At 37.1% G+C, this 16,914-nt stretch overlaps 1 protein-coding gene across 1 annotated transcript in view; it reads right to left on the bottom strand.

Moving 5' to 3' along the window:
* Positions 1 to 12,445: 12,445 nt before the first annotated feature.
* Positions 12,446 to 16,914, bottom strand: part of HTR7 (5-hydroxytryptamine receptor 7) — a 33,390-nt gene continuing 28,921 nt past the window's right edge. Inside the window, exon 3 of the mRNA XM_085065262.1 lies at positions 12,446 to 16,338. Coding sequence (XP_084921388.1) covers positions 16,302 to 16,338 — 37 coding nt within the window. The 3' untranslated portion in view covers positions 12,446 to 16,301. The remainder of the gene's footprint in view (positions 16,339 to 16,914) is intronic.

Here is a 16,914-nt window from a genome sequence, read left to right as displayed (position 1 = left end):
GACAGTAAAACATATTGTGTTTTCTGAAACTGAAGGCTACTAATCTCCATTCCCCCAAAAGCATAGGCAGTCAAGGCTTGCAAATAAACTCCAAGTCATTTTCTGAGTTCACGTGGTCTCATGAGTTACTGCTATTAAACAGTGCATATGGAATTCAAGCAGGTTAAATTGTCTGCTTCTGAAGTAGCTCTGTTCATTTCCCTGGGTTGCTCTGGCACAAAGGCATTCCTGTTTTCTGATCTTACGGAGGCTGAAGTGTCCAGGCTACCAGCTCCAGGCACCTTAGGGACACTCACCCATTAACCTGCACTGCCTGGAGGCTCCCTGGCAGCCAAAGCAGCAAACTGCTAAGAGTTGGGGTGAATTAACATGGGAAACAGAGGAAATTGTGTGATTTAGAATTGTTTTGAAGGACTTGGATGCTGATGATGTGTAGTATTGTTACAGATTAGCCTTTCTGCAGTTTTCTCCCACATGGATTGATTGCTTGAGCTTATTCTTGTAAATAGTCCTCTAAGTTCGGCTTAAAATAACCCTTTTGTCATTTCTTACATAAATTTATAGTTTTCTTTGGCTGCTGCCCCCAAGAACATCTGATTACCAGTGTTCACTGCAATCTCTGTGGGAATAAAATCACAACCAGTATTGTGCTGTGACTGAGCTCATTCTCTTGATTACTGTCTTTGACTCCTGATTGCAAATGAGCTTTTAACAATAAAACCATACAAAAGAAATTAGAAAAATATCAGGGCCAGATACACTTGTCCCTCCTGAGGACTGGAGGATTGACAGAAATACTCAGTACAGCTGACGAAATGAGAAAAATAATAGTTCATCTTTGAGCTCAGAGCTATAAACTTTCCACTTACCAGAGTTCACATTTACTGGAGTTGTTTGTTAAAGTATCCCTTATCTGTGATCTGTGTCTCAAATGCAGTTTAATCACATTTATCTACTTAATATTTTAGTAAGGGAAGTTCTGAACCTCAGGGAAAAGAGATATGTTCACTTTTATTTGACAGTTTAGTATATTGCAAAGGACATTACATTTCAAGGAAAGCTGACCTGGGGATGTCAACAAGTGCCTCTGAGTGCTAATTTAATGCTTCAGAGCTTCTCTGTAAGGGAAACCTTTCTAGCACTGTGTTTTTATTCATCAACAGCAATTCCAGGCATGTCTCATCGAACTCCCTCTTCTCAAATCAAATTGCCTTGCAAGTCATTAACATTTTTACTTGATTTTTTAAAATGTGTAGTGTGGTTTTCAGGCTGCAAATCTCTCTATCCATCGTTCTCAGAAAATGCCTTAAAGTCCACTGAGAGAAGTGGGCTTCTCTCAAAACAGTATGGAATATCTTCCCCCTTCTTTCTTCCCTGTCACCAAATCCACTAATATGGCATTAGAGAACCTACATGTAGGAATGAGAAGTTCAACTTTTAAATAAATCCAACAGAACTAAAATCCCCTCTTTCAGCCTCTGAGAATACTGTTCTAACAGACCAGGTCATACAGCAAGTGGGGAAAACCTCCCTTCTGCACTTGCAGTTCTCTTGTGCAGAACATCATTCAATGGACTGGAAGTGCAGTCAAGTCACATCTAAACATTACAGACAAGCAGTGAGGGATTAACCTTGGAGACAAGAGTCAGTGGTTCTTGTTCCTTCTTTGAGTCCTTCAGAAATGAAATGAACCATTCCCAGAACATAAGCCATAAACTAGCACTGTGCTTCTAGAAGAGTGCTCACTCATCATTGAGCTTCAGAGCCATGCTCATGCTTGCCATCACTTTCTATTTCCTCACAGACACATAAAGCATATCTGTGTTTCCATAACTGGAAAACAATTAAATGGTGTTAGATGAACAGGTTAAATTTCTATTTACATAATGCATGTGGTTTTGCATTAAGGCAGTCTAAATTCTTTTCAAGAGTACTTACAATGTTTGAATTCCATGGAGACAGGCTTAAGCTGGAAATACCTTTACAATATTAGAACATTTTTTTTTTAATGACTTCATTTTGCAGACAAATAAGTTGTTTTATTGTGGATCATTGATTTTTTTCTGAAAGAACATATTTTGAAAGTAATTTGTTTTTAATGCCAACTTCTCAGATTCAACAGATCAGGATTTAGATAATAACATCTCTTAATTGTCTTGCAAGGATCTGTGTGTTTTGAGGGCTGGTACTCATTCATAAACACAGCCTTTAATGGCATTGGGAGATGCTGCAATTTTTTGTTAAAGTTTTAGACTTGATAGACTATTTCAACTAGAGAAATATAAGTTTTTTATGTCAATCTGAAGAAATGGTCATACATTTTGAACAGAATACCTGCTATGTGTTTATTATTATTATTATTTTCTTAAATGAAGACATTTTTATCCAAAGAATGTTGCTTGATAAACATTTTTTGCAACCATTTGAAACCAGAACCATTTGGTAGGATGTGTTCCACAGTCTCTTTTTGGAGGCAAAAATATGATGAGCAGATCTGCAAAAGAAGGAGGAAGGTCCCTTAAATAAGGTTTTATATTTTGTCCAGACATTCCTGAAGCTTCTAACTCTCATTTTGTCCATTCATATTTTATCCTGATAATGTGTGTTATTTTGGTTTGCCCTGAAGTTAAAGTGGAATTACTATTGCCTGGGCGAATCTCTCTAGGGATGATTTAGAAATCTTAAAATCAAACTAATTTCAGAATGATAAATTAATTAAGCTCATCAAAATTTATTCTATTGGAATAATTCCCAGATTATAAAATATAGTAAAACAAGTCATTTTGCTAGAATAATTTTCTTTTGCTGAGTGTAAAAATATGAACATAGCTGCTTACTACTAGAGTAATTCTAACATAATAGTGTAGATCACTATAAATAAGATTTGTTTGGAAAGTTCAGTGATTTACAGGCAACATTTGAAGTCAGACTTTCTGCAGAGAGCAGAGGTCTCTAGGATAAGCAGTCTGTTGTCTGTGAAAAATATGTTCAAAGTGCATATGGCTCACTAGAGGTATGTATGGTATCTGCAGGCCATAGAGTGATTCACGATTTATACACAAGTACTAGTCATAATAAAGAAGCACAAAAGGAAAACAAATTATTCTATTTCAGCCTTTTCTTATTAACTGCGGTTGCTACTGTTAACAAATTACTCAGTCTAGCAATATATATGCAAATAGAGGTGGCATTTAGGAATATACATATTGAGAAGGACTGTGTTTGCTTAAGGAATTAGACTTCAGCTGAATTTCCCAAGCATGAAGGAGATGAAGTGCAGTCCAAATGACTCAGCTCCTCTCAAGTTCAAGTTCTTAGTCAAACACACCACGACACAAGAGTGGATGGCATCCTCCCTGAAAGACACCAAAATCTGACTCCTCTGCACTTCCCAAGCAAGAGGGAAAGCAGCTGCACCTCCCTTGCTGCAGACTCCTGCAGGGCAGGCAGGGAACCTCCAGCAAGTGGACAGTCCTTTCCATGAAGTGCTGGACAAACTGTATTTTTCCGGCTATTTTTTCCCCACAGCAAGTGCAGCTTCTTGCTCATGCAAAAGGCTCCTCTGATTCTGCAAGTGAAGTGTGCTGAGGTAATGCCTCGTAGGAGTTGTATTTTATTTTCCTCCTGTCTCAGGGATTTTTGTGGCCCACGTAGCTGACAAATGCTCAGATTGGCATTCCCAGATGTGTCTCACTTCCTTTGCCACGTGCATGGAAACATAATGTGAGTAAGGACAGGCAGGATAAAAGATCAGCTGTATTACTCAGGAGATACCACAGCAATATTTCTGAATTCAAATGTTTGAACAAGCAGGAGTAATCTTAAGGAGAAGAATCTTATGGAGAAGAGCAGAAGGAAGCTCTTGTTCCTTCCTGTCAGGCTTAGCACAAATGTATTCTCCTTACACTTAAATTATGGGAAGGAATTGTGGGCATGCATGCATGGAGCAGAGCTTGCCTGTGCTCCTGTGGCTGACAGGGGATGGGAACACTGCTGCACTGCACCAGCCTGTTCATTTCCCTGAGTTGCTCTGGCATAAAGGCATTCCTATTTTCTGATCTTATGGAGCCTGAAGTGTCCAGGCTGCCAGCTCCAGCTGCCCTGGCCAGAAAGGAGAGAAAGGTTTGCTCTGTTCTTCTGGGCCGAGAGGGGCTTGGGGCATTGAGCGGCTTGGCCTGGGTTTCAGAATAAGCTGCTGGGGAAAGGGTGTAAAAGAGAAATCTTTGCACCTGTAGACCGTGGTAAACTCTGTGATATTTTTTAATTTATATATCTTCTCCACTTTTTCCTCGTGGAATAAGCAATAAGTGCAAAGTTAGTTACTCTTACCTCTGTAACTTTCTGCCATGAGTCATTCTGTCTACTTTTGCCTCTCATTTCCAGGAGTGCAATTATTTTGCAACTGGCTATGCTTTTTTCCAGTTGAGGGTTTTTGCATGATCAATCCTAGCTTTGCAGTGTAGCTCTAATACATTAAACAAATGTATCCTCTAAGCTATGTGCCAATTTGATGTGAGGGCCTGACAAATAACCAATACTTTCTACATCTTGCATGGATCTAAGAATGAAGAACCATCCTGTAATTCCATGTCATAGGCTGTGCCAACAACTCACAATTTTTGCTTCCCAAAGCACAAGTTAGTAAGGTTGGCTAAACAGGGCAGGACAGAACTAGCTCTTTGTATACCTCAAATATCCCAGCATTATAACCTACACCAGAAAAAATTGAGCTGGAAGCGGAAGTTTTCCTCTACTTTCAAAATCAAAGCTATAGCATGTTACATACTTGCAGTCTTAATAGTGCACCTTCTTCAGGTGGAAGACAGCACCTTGTTCTGCACTGAAAAACCATGGTTTATCCACCGTAACCCCACTGCAGCAGGTTCAGATCATGCCTGAAAATGTTTTCCAATCAAAAGAGCCAGGATGATTAAAAAAAAACCAAAACGCTGATATTCTGAAATCTGTCAGCATCAGAATAGCAACAGTTGGGCTCTTTCCATCTGTACTTTTTGTTGCTGGAATAATTTTAGATGTGCTGCATATGGATTATGCACAAAACGTTGCCTCCCTGTTTTTATTGCTGCCACAATTATCTGCACAGTCAGTAACTCTTCTGGGGATTTCATGGCTGCAGCACGTGAGCCTCTCTGCCAGGGCTGATGGCTCTGGGAACAGACACCAATTGGAACCCAAGAAGTAGTTACTAGTGCATTAAAAACAGATATTCTTGGTTCTGAAGCTGCCTGTGGCAGGGAACTGGAGAGGCACAGCCACCTGCACAGATTCCATCAGCTGTGGGCTCTGTCCAGGGCTGGGTGGTCAGTGAAGTGCTGAGCATCCCTTCCTTCACCTGGGCAGCTCTCAAAATTCTCACACTCTGGGAACTCACATTCACTAAGATGCAAATAGCATATCTAGTCTGATTTGTTACATTTTACCCCCCAAACATTTTCTAGTGGCTTCAGGGAAACAGAAACTGATGGTTATATGATAAAAATACATCCTCTGGTGACTGTTATTCAGTTTTTCTACGTAGATTTCCTCCATTTTATAGCTACTGGTTGTTTAAATGGTAATGGGGGGTCTATTGCCATTTGTATTAGTCAGTAATTCCTGAAAATACACCTAGCACCAGGAAACAGGGCTTTTGTTTTCTTTTAATTGAAAAAGTTGAAATCCTGCTTTAGAAAGAAAAGCAACCCGTGGTGATAATATTCACGTAAACTAATGTAAATTAAGCCAAAGAACAAAATGTAGCCTTTTTAAACTTGGAACCTTTTCTAGCACTGCACCATTCTTGTAAAATATGCACCAGAATAAATACCACTGATTTTTTTAAAGCACTTAATTAAACTTCTTAAGTGTAGTCCCTTTGGTTTTTTTTTTTTTAATGGCTTTTTACAGAATAAAACAAAAATTAACAGTTTAAAACGGTTGTTTAATTAGTGGATTAACATTAATATTAAAGTTTCTCTTCTGGACTGTTTTCTATTCAGCATCACATCCACTGCAAGCATTATTTTTCTCCTTAGGCTCATCAGTATCCTGGTGTTGCCAGTGAGTATTGGCATTTCAGCATAGACCAGTATAGCACAGAACAATCACAAGCAAGAATTAAGTTTTAGTACAATGGATAAAATGTTTATTCTGTGCACCTTTTTCTATGTAACTGAATGTTTTATTTCAAATCTAAATTCTAATTAAACATTGTAAATAGGAATGTAAGTCCTTCTTTGCAAGGTAGGTATGAACTGAGCTGAATAACAATGAGAGGAGATAAACATGAAACTAATCTTTCTGTAGTGTTTCCTATTAATGCTAATGTGTCTCTTCAGACACTAGCATTACAGTTGCCTTTATATGTCTTTTTGGGGAAAAGTACACACCAGAGGAATAGTTATATCTCAAATGGAAGGTGGAATAGTAATATATATTTACAATTCTTTTAAAGAAAATTTTTATCTTATGTAAATTGAAAACTAAGGCTTGTGCCCTCATGACAAATCCTCCATTACTGCTTGCACACAGCACAGAATGCAGCTTTTCCTCTTGTGCTGCCTGGACACTTCATTAAGTGCAAGGGCTGTTTGTGTAAGGCTGTTTCAAATTTAGACCCCACAGATTTAGTCCATGCAGGATGATATGAATACAAGAACATGGTACAATCATACAAATATTGGGAATAGGCACATGCCAGGCTCAAACTCCTCATTGCTGATGATTGCAATGTTATATAGGTGTTTGTCATATAATACTGAATGCACCTGCCATAGTACATTGCAAATGCTGTCATTTCATAGGTTGTCTTCATTATAACAAGAATCCCATATATCATAGCTTATTTCCCTACAAATACTGGTTACCATTCATGTAAGAAATACTAGTGTATGCTGGGGAACACCCACAGTTTCCTGGATATGTTAGATTTTATCAATAAGATGAAACTAGAGTGGGTAAAACATTAATGCCCAGAAGAACAGATTGAGAAAGTGTGATGATTATGTAGGAGAGCTTGCCCTCAGCTGTCTTAGTATGCTGAAGTGTCTGGATTATGGAATACAGAACCTTCTATCATGTACAACTGAATGCATTCAAGTAGAAAATCAGAAGTACAAACCGATGAAAAGTGAGCTAATTAACAGCCCTGTTCTTCCTCAGTTATTTTGTTCTGTCACACTTAAATTCTTTTCCCACGTTCTTGCTGGTGCCCTACTCTCCTCCCTAAGATACAGCCTGAGCTGTGATATTTGTGCTCCAGTTTAAAAGCCACCAGCTGCTTTGGGGCAGCATCAGGAGAGTTTCAGCACCTGCTTTTTGACAGCTAAAGGTGCACCAGATCTTTTTCTTCATAAGTGGATATAAAGCCCCTGGGGGAAGGAAAGGAGTTGCAGTTTTCTCCTGTCATTTTCCGTGGCTCTGCTCTAAGCTGCCCCTTTCATTCCCACAGGAGATCAATGCAACAACCCCATCCTGCTACATAGCAAATGACAGGGTTTCATCTCCACAATGTGTGTAGGTGAGCTAAGTATGAGAAATTCAAGAATGTTTTGGAGTGATGTCTTCTCAGGCAGAAAAAAAACCTTTCATGGGAAAAATCAGAACAATTTCTCCTTTGAGAGAAGCTGAGGGGTAAAGTTGGTGGGTGGACAATAAAGACTAAGGATATTGGCATGGTGGTAAAGATGACCATCACAATGGTCAGTTATGACTTGGATGGACTAAATTATACAAGGACTTAATGGGCAATGAGAAAGCTTGAAAGGACAAACTGATACACACAAAAAGATTACAGAGAGAGAAAAAAATTATGAAAAAAAAATAAAGATGAAACAAGCTACAAAACATTGACTAACTTTTTTTTTCTCAAAGTGGCTTCCTAAAGATCCATTGATCTAGGATCAAAGCTCAAAGGGTCATATTACTGAGTTAGTTGAAATATCAAACGATAAATCTGACACCACATTGGTTTTAACTGCCAGACCAGCTTTTAGTAAATATGATCTCTGATAAGATGCCCTGTTTTTAGGGTTCTTGGTTGAATTGACTGTAAAACTAGGAAAGCTTCTTTTCTTCTTTCAATCCATAGATAAAGCATGCAATTTTGTGTTACCAGTCACTTCTGAAACACTGAGGAACAGAAGGAAACTTTTCATTCAGCTCATTCAAATACAGGTCCTCTTACCATAGGTTATTAAAGGTTTTATTATTGAATAAAAGTTTTTGAAGTGTAAAACAGCCATAATTCCTTTTCCTTTGTGTTACACGACAAATCAATTATAAAATGTTGTTTTTCTTCAAATCCATTAAACTCCAGTTTCCATTCTAAAAACTGTTGGATGCATAACACCAGCTAAAACAGATCTGTTACTATTTAATTAGAAATGTCATTCACCCCTTACAACACTTAAATTTTAATATTCTGAGTACCTATGCATTAAACTATATAATTTCTTGAACATCTGCATCATATCCTTTTTGTCAACAAAGGCAAGTATCAAGTTTAAAGTAAAAGCTTACTTAAATTAAATTTATCTGTGAGTCTGTATATGTCAATGACTTCTAATTAATGATAATTGCTCCTTTTCAAAAACAGAAGAAAGTACAAATGTAAAGACTAAAACTGTAAACTCCAGATTTATTGTTTGCTGTCTTAAATCTTGAGCAAAAAGACAGTTTATGAATTTCAGTTTACTAGTATTGCACAAAAGCTAAAATTTATTCTAATTGATTTTTTGAATAATTTTAAAGAGGTAGTGAACTTATGAAAATATAATATTTTTTGTGCTGAATAATCATCATGGAAGACCAAGAAAGTGTGGGAAATGAAACTTTTCTGACCTTTGTGCCTTTTCAGTAAGCATACACTAAAACTTACTAACTGCTGACCTGGTGGACAGGACACAGGGATGCAGAGAGATGCACCCAGACACAGCTGTGCAACCCACAGGATGTTTTATTCATCACAGGCTCATCAATTTGAGCTATTTGTGTGCTGGGCGAAAATCCATAATACAAACAAAAGTATGCACTGGCTTCTCTTCCTATAAGGAAAAAATTAATCCTCCATCTCCTAATAAACAACAACTGGAAAAAAATTACTTCATGGGACCTCATGGATCCAAATTAGGTAGCCAGCAATGATCTGTGTATGGCTCCAGCAAGAGGCAGAGCTGCTTGTTTCCACTCCAATCCACAAAGGGTCAATATCTTCCAGTTCCTTTCAAAGCCTTGGCTAGCCAAGATGCAAAATCTGTACTACAAGTTAAAAAGGTTGAAATATTTATCAAATGTCAGTTGGAGGACAGAAATACCCATATGAGTTTGTACCCCAAGTAATCTCAGGGCCATTTTCTCCAATAAAGGCTTAATCTTTCTCTATGTTTTATCAGAACTCCTCAGTCTTTTCTACTACTTTGTTCACTAAATCACACTTTAGGCTCTACAGACTGTAACATGAAGATAAGAGTTTGAAGTCTAAATGGAAAAAGATTTATCTGTGTGAAAGGCAGTTTAGGGAGCTACAGCAGATAAAGAGAAATATATTTTTGGAGTTCATTCAGGTTATTTTTCTTTTGCAATCTGCTGTGCTGCTTAACCAGTTAATTAGATAGGCAAATTCTTGGAAATGGAGAAAATTATAATCTATTTACTACTTCTTCTAGGTGATAATTTAACAAACAACATTTTTATGCCTTGTCAATTATCTGAGATAGTTATAAAGGGAGCATTATAAAGACTAGAGTGCTCCTTTGTGGCAACAGAATAATTTTGAATAACATTTTAAAACTTGCTTTGATATAAAAGCTTTTATGCTCAACAGTCTGAAGATCTTTCACTCATAAAAGTCATATTGGAGCAGAAGAATAAGAAGCCATACATTATAAAAGTAACATTACATTCTCAGATTTTCAATGTAGCTTTTTGGTTTTGGTTTTGGGGTTTTTTTTTGAGTGTTGCATAGGCTTCCCCTGACAAATCCAAGCTTATAGTACGTAAAATATTAGTTTATTATATGCAACAGATACTTTTAAAGCTTCAGTTCTGCTCTGTGAAAGTATTTCTGCCATCTAAACTTTTGTGGAAGTACTAGGCTATGGAGTCTTATATTCCTTTGGTTCCATTTTGGTCCAATTGATATTGAATTGTTTTCTGCAAAGGCTCTGCCCCAGAGGGGCCAGACAGTGCTTCTGCCCCTTGGAATAGCCTGCTGATTAATACACCCACTCTTGGAGCAAGGGGAGTGTGGATTTGAACTCAGCCTTCTTCACAGGTTTTCATGTAAGTGAAAGTAAAGCTGAGTAAGTGATCTGAGGACCTTAAAAGAAACACAGATCCTGCCACAGTCACCTCTGAAGGGAGTGATTGGTGACATGCAGAGCTCTGGCTCAGGTGGATGCCTAGTCCTTGTTCCCAGCCTGTGTTGGGTTGGCAGCCTGGACAGAGGAGCATTGCTCATATGGGCTGCCTCTGCCTCTTCCTCTGCCTCTGCCTCTTCCTCTGCCTCTGCCTCTGCAAACCTCTGTGCCTCCCAGACAAGTGGAGAAGTGGAGGTTCAGAGGTGCCATGCTGTGATGGCAGCTAGGTAGGGATCACAATTCCAGAAATATTTCATTCAACCCTACAAAACTTTCCCCTCAAGGTTGTTTTTTATTAGATATACCATATTTCTGCCCACAAAATTGCTATTTCTTGGTCATATATGCATTAAAACAAGTTTTGTTTGACTTTATCACATTCAAATTTGAAAATAAGCTATTCTGGGGGTTATTAGTGATTCGAAATGGGCAGCAGCTTTTCTGCTGTTTCTCTCTTTGCTTGCTTCTTGCTCTTGCTGTCCTTTTCAAGAAAATGATCTCTCACCATATCTTTAGCTTCATAATGTTTTAGATGAGAGATAAGCTTTTTGTTGGGGATTTCTCTCTAACGATTCATCTATAAAGAATGATAATTAATAAAATAATTATATTTAGTTAATTGCCATCCACTCGTAAGTTGTTATTATAGTTTGGTTTCCTACCAGTAATTACTCCACAGAAAACATATTTAATTCACTCTGCAAATCTCTTGCACTGTTCATAGTGCTATTATACCTGTGACATTGTAATAGCAACAGTGAAAATCAACTCATCTTTCTGCTGACAGAATAAGAGCAGTAAATGTCAAACTAATGAATATAGAGTGGGCATATGTAAATGACCTAGGAGAGAAGAGAGGTTCATAACATTTCTCATTTTGAGCACAAATCAACCTGAGTTTCACCACGTGAAAAGCTCTTGCATGGTTCCTCTGCACTGGCTGGAACTTGATCAGAAATCATTTTAAAAAGGGTTTCATATTCCTGCTAAAAATTAAGTAATGGTTATTAGATATCCAGCTTGAGAAAAATAAAACTTACTGAGCTCTTATTCCTCATCATTTTTTGTCTTTTATCTTTCCTGAATCTGGTAATTGGAATTACAAGAGATGAGGTTTGCTGAGAACAACACAAATGGTTATGTGAAAAACTGATTTTTTGAGAGCAGTTTCAAAATACTCTGTCTTCCAAAAATCTCTTTTATGATATGTTGGAAAAAAGAATCAAACTACCATCTGTGGCTTTCTTATAAATTAATGAGCATTATTGGCTTATTTTGATTCAGCTGGAAATAATTTCTGTTTATTTGGCTAAATACCCAACTTAGGTAACTGGTACTTTTAACAAAATAATTCCAACAGGTAGTCAACTATAGGAAAATATTCTGGCTAAAGAAATAAGCATTGATTCAACAGATTTAAAAATAAGAAAGCACTTGCATGAATGAAATATGTTCTAAAACATCTGAATGTCCTTTTTCTGAGGATGTCCCAAGGTGGATGTCCTCTGCATTGAAAAGATCATGACAGACAAGAGGTTAGATGATATAATTCAAGAGATTGGATAAAATATGCTTTCTCATCTGAGCAATCTTCCCTAGACTGAAATGCCAATAAAATTCTGAGCATTCACCCTTCCATAAAAAAGGTTTGAATAGATGAAATCAGCTTTTGTTCAGGGGCAATCAGTCTCGACCTGCTCTGTATGGCCCCTGCCAGGGCTCTTTGTAGCTACACTTGGGCTGAGCAAACCAAACTACACTTTCTTCAGAAGAGTCATTAAAAATCCCTCATTCATTCAGTTCAGTGCTATCCAACAAGTCTAGGTACTTTCTTTAACATTGATTTTAATACGGTAAGGATTTTAAATTAGTTGATCTGCAAAAACCCAGACATTTTTGTAGATGAGAATGTCTTCCATGAATCTAAATTAAAATCACTTAAATAAATGGATTCTCTATTTAATGTAGTATTAGTTCAAAGAAAGCACATGACACAGGGATTAGTATTCAGTAGACTTCTTATTTTATTGTATAAAAGTAATTACCTTTTAAATACTATCCAAATTAACATTTTAATATTCCTCTGGGCTTATACATTTTAAAAGCATAATATAACTCAGTACCTAACACAGAAGAACCCTATTTCATTTTCTGCTAAATTAGTCTGCTGTATAAATTTGAATAATTTGCAATGCAAGTGGCAGAAGTTCTTTCTATTACAAATAAGACTCATATTACAACAAAAGATACTCAGTATTTTCAGCCCAGACCACTTAGAACTTGAAGAGCTTATTTCATTGTGTTTGTATTTTTTGGTAAGCTATTTGTGGAAAAGAGTCCCTTCTGTTAACCATCTTTATGTTTTACCAGACCTCATCATGGCAAAATGTATGACCTAAAATAGAGTTCCATCTCAATCATCTGGTGAATTTTTCATATTAGAAGTCCCAGCTGACTAAAATAATAAAAAAAAATCACTTTTATTTCTTTAAGTTGAGACCATCTAACTGGTTTTGTATTATATGTAGATATATTTTTCACGCTTTCACATAACTTTTTTATTAGTGTATATTGTGATAATAAGAAAAACTTTCTTCTTTTATCAATGTATTTTTTGCTCAGGTCTGAAGCAAATTAATCCCTTTGTCTTATTGATAAAGCTACACAATTTAGCAAGAACTTTACAATAGAATCAAGGGGATAGCTAGGAAAAGGCTTTAGGTTTGTGAAGAATAGTTTGTCCTGGAAAGAAAAACGGATTGTAAGGGAAATGCAGGAGAGATATAATAAAGGTGTAGCAGGCTGGTCCACCAAATATCTCAGTGGTCTGTTAGCCACAAGAATATATGGAGAAAAAGACAGGCTCAGGTGGATAGTGAAAGATCAAGGGGTATACAATTTTTCTAAAAGTAATTTAATTTATCAAATGACAACAGCAACTGATAAATGCAATGGTACCCAACGAAAGGTAGTCCTGTGAAAATGCACACTGCTCACTGTCACATCCCAGAGCAGGTTTAGTGACAGAGATAGAGAAGCATCCTCTGCAGATCCCACACAGGGATCCTGAGCCTTGTTTCTGGCATCATCCATTCTACTGTTCTTATATCCACAGCCTGGGGACTTGGATTATCCCAGTCTGAGGCAGCTCTGTGAGCTACAGGAGCTATTGGAAGTTCAACTCCTTATCCCAATAGGCCATCTCATCTCCTGGCTTCTTTTGATCAACCCCATTATTACTCTAATCCTCTAAAACATTGTGTGCAATATTTGCTGGTATTGAGTATGTTCTTAGCCTTGGGTGACTCTCCTAGTTACTGTGGGTTTGTGCATTTCTTTGAGAGGTGACAGACCTGACAGTAGCAGCAGGGAAAAAATTAGCTTCATTTTGTATGGAAAAGTATCAGTATTGTGTAGTTCCCAGTGTTGTCTGTGTTGTCTATGTGTCTAAAAATTCTTGGGTGAAAATCTCTTTATGGAAAAAACAGGTAGAACTGCAGCCGTATGATGCCACAACCTGTCCTGAAATAGCCTCGTAATTTCTGCAAGGTTCTGGGAATGCAATAGGTAGTAAAATAAACAAATGTTTATCAGGAAATAATAGATCCATTACCTTCTTTTCGTGAGGCAGTACCATCCTAAAACATAAGGGCTCTGTGTTTGTGTTATATATATTTATAGATATGTCTGCCTAGAATTGTAGCTCCCCAGCTAAAAAAAAGCTAAAAACTCTTTCTGACTCTTCTGCCCTCTCGTAAGTTTCTCCTAAAACATGCATTTTCCCATAAGCTTAAAATAATTATATTAAAAACCCCATAAATTTTCACAGAACAGTCTCACTGGTAGCTTTTTTTTTTCATTTCAGTATTTTTTTAAATCCTTTAAAATATTCATATGATATATAATTTTTCCATTTCACTTCAAGTTAAGGTTTTTACACAGTATTATGAACAAGGAAAACGACAGCCTAATTCATCAAAGTAAAATTGTTTCATTGCTTTTGTGAAATGGACATGCAGCTGGGACCATAAAGCTTGAAAACGAGTTTCAGAGTATGGCCACTGCCCTACATTTTAATGCATGGGGTTTTTTTAAAAAGTAAACACCCTCCTTTTTTTTCTTTTTTTATTATTACATTTATGAAGCTATAATCTCCCCTTCTCACTATGTCCAGTTACAATATTATCTGCCAATCTAGTTTTCGTTTCAGCTGAGTTTCTCTGAATGTATTCTCATATAATGCAACCAGAACTGGTCCAGTGGCCACTGGCAATAAATGTCCCATTTCCTGTTAAATGCTTCATGCTAACCGAATAAAAAGCATTTCTGTGTCATTCCCATTGGAAATTACAGCAAACTGTAAGACTAGTTTTCTTTCAAATGCAGAGCTCACAGTGAGTAGTTTTATCTGTGAAATACTGAAAAGAGCTGTGCTGACCTAGTAAAATGAAAATGTGCCACTCTGGTGCTCTTGTGTAACCACAGGAGTTATCTCAGGGTGTCAGGATAGTGTGCAGAAGATGGGTTAGGCTCTTTGTTCTAGGTTTTACATAAGTTTAACACGTATTTGATTTGCTTCCCATAATGATCTCTTGCCAATAAGAAATTAATTGGCCTGTTCTGGTACGCCTGGCTTTTTATTTAGGCAGCTATGGTGAACTTTTATACTAATTTAAACAAAGGAAATTGAAGCCCCAGTGGCCACTGTATGATTTACCAGCAGCATTTTGGTTAAACTGCAAGAGACTAAATTATCACAAATCCCACAGCTGTGGAAATAAGGCAAGTGCTCATGGAGGTGCATCTTTAAAGAAAACAGCCTTGAGGAATGGTATGTGCCTCTGCATTGTGTAATCATGCATAGTTTCGAAATTCTGAAGGGAAATTAATATAAGATCAAAAAAAGAATTTGCAAAGGTATATTTAAGGAACAATCCCTTGAATCAATTTTCCCAGGGACAAATGGTCATTAATACTTGACTATTTAATTTTTGTCAAGCCAAAGGGATCTGTTTTAATTATAACAAACCATTGGCAGAAATAACACTTCTAAAACACCTTATAAAAATAATAATTAGTTCTCTCTCTAGCTAGCCAGTAAGACAAAAAGAAAAATGCTATGGAAATTTTCCAGCCTTTTATACTTATTTGAGTTGAAATTACTGAAATTTATAAATTGGCCGGTCATGAAAATTACATTAAATCAAAGCAATCATATTGGTAAATTAGCTGTGGTGTAATACTTGTGCATTCTAATTCTCTTCCTCAACTTTTTTCATAGTGTAAGTGAAAGCAGCTTTTTACAAAATTTTGTGAGAACCAACGACATGTATGTTAACAAGAGACAGACATTTACTTAATACAAAAGAAAGCTTTAACAAAAATTGGTCTTTTTATTTTTATCATTCTCAATCCCGTTGCAGGTATATAGCATCTCTTTAACACAAGCTCTGAAAGTATCCACAGAGACAGCATTTGCCTGAAAACCTCTTTTTTTAGTACAGCAAAATACATTCAGTATCACTGACAATCCCTGAATATGAATACCAACGTTAGGATCCACAAGCATGGTAAAGATGTTAATGTTCCTCATAGTTTAATGTGGTGGAAATCTGCAATGCATTATATTTGAATTTTAGTGGCATTTTTCCCCCTACCCTTTGCGTCAAACTTATTGCTGAAATTATTTGGCTTTCTCAGGCAGAAAACTATTTTCATTTGTATATAGCAGCACTTTCCTCCGTAACAAACAAGATGTGACGATTTCCAATAGAAATTTATTTAATGTAATGTATTGAGCTCATGGAGTATTTTTAGCACATTCCCATCAAAAGGAGATGAAGCACATTTCATAAATCCATCCAGTTCTTCGGAAGCCAACTCTTCATTTTTCTTCTTTCTGTTTAGGTTTGACTTTTCCTGGCTGCTTTGAAGCACATTTGGTCATGACTCTTTTTCCCTGGAGAAATCAGAACTTCTCCTGTTTTTAAAAAAATGGATGAATTAGATGAGAAATATCCTGGAGCAACTAAAAGTTCTGACCAAATATACCACTGAAGTAAATGGAAACATTTCTCAAGAGGCAATTAGATCATGACTATTGAGATAATTCTCTGAAATCTTATACAAAGGAGGAAGCTGAGGGAAAGTGGTGCCTTCTGGGGACTTTCAGTCCTTTGTACTCATCATATTTCAGGTTGCTGTGAGAACTGAGGAAGTTCTCGGTCTATTTTACACAATTCAGTGGCAAAAGACCTAAATTCCTTCATCAAATAGGGGTGAGTTTATGGAGAGCCGTGGATTTGGCCCAGCCTCCCAGCCTCTGGTGGCAGCACAAACCTCCACATGCCACTGCTTGTGGGGACATCATGCCTGTGAGAGGAAGGAGCCTGAGCAATAATGAAGACTTCTTCCTCACTTTCAGAAAATTGTCTGTAGACAAAGAATTAGTGCAAAATCTTTACATGGAATATACAAATTCCTGCCTCTCTTCTCAGGCTGGGTGAAGGGGAGATCCTGCCTTGTACAGCAACCAGGCTGAGATGTTGCAACAGAA

Source organism: Lichenostomus cassidix, chromosome 6 (genome assembly GCF_008360975.1).
Source record: "Lichenostomus cassidix isolate B80296 chromosome 6, HeHo_3.0, whole genome shotgun sequence".
Classification (NCBI taxonomy): domain Eukaryota; kingdom Metazoa; phylum Chordata; class Aves; order Passeriformes; family Meliphagidae; genus Lichenostomus; species Lichenostomus cassidix.
This window is presented reverse-complemented; position numbering and strand designations above follow the sequence as displayed.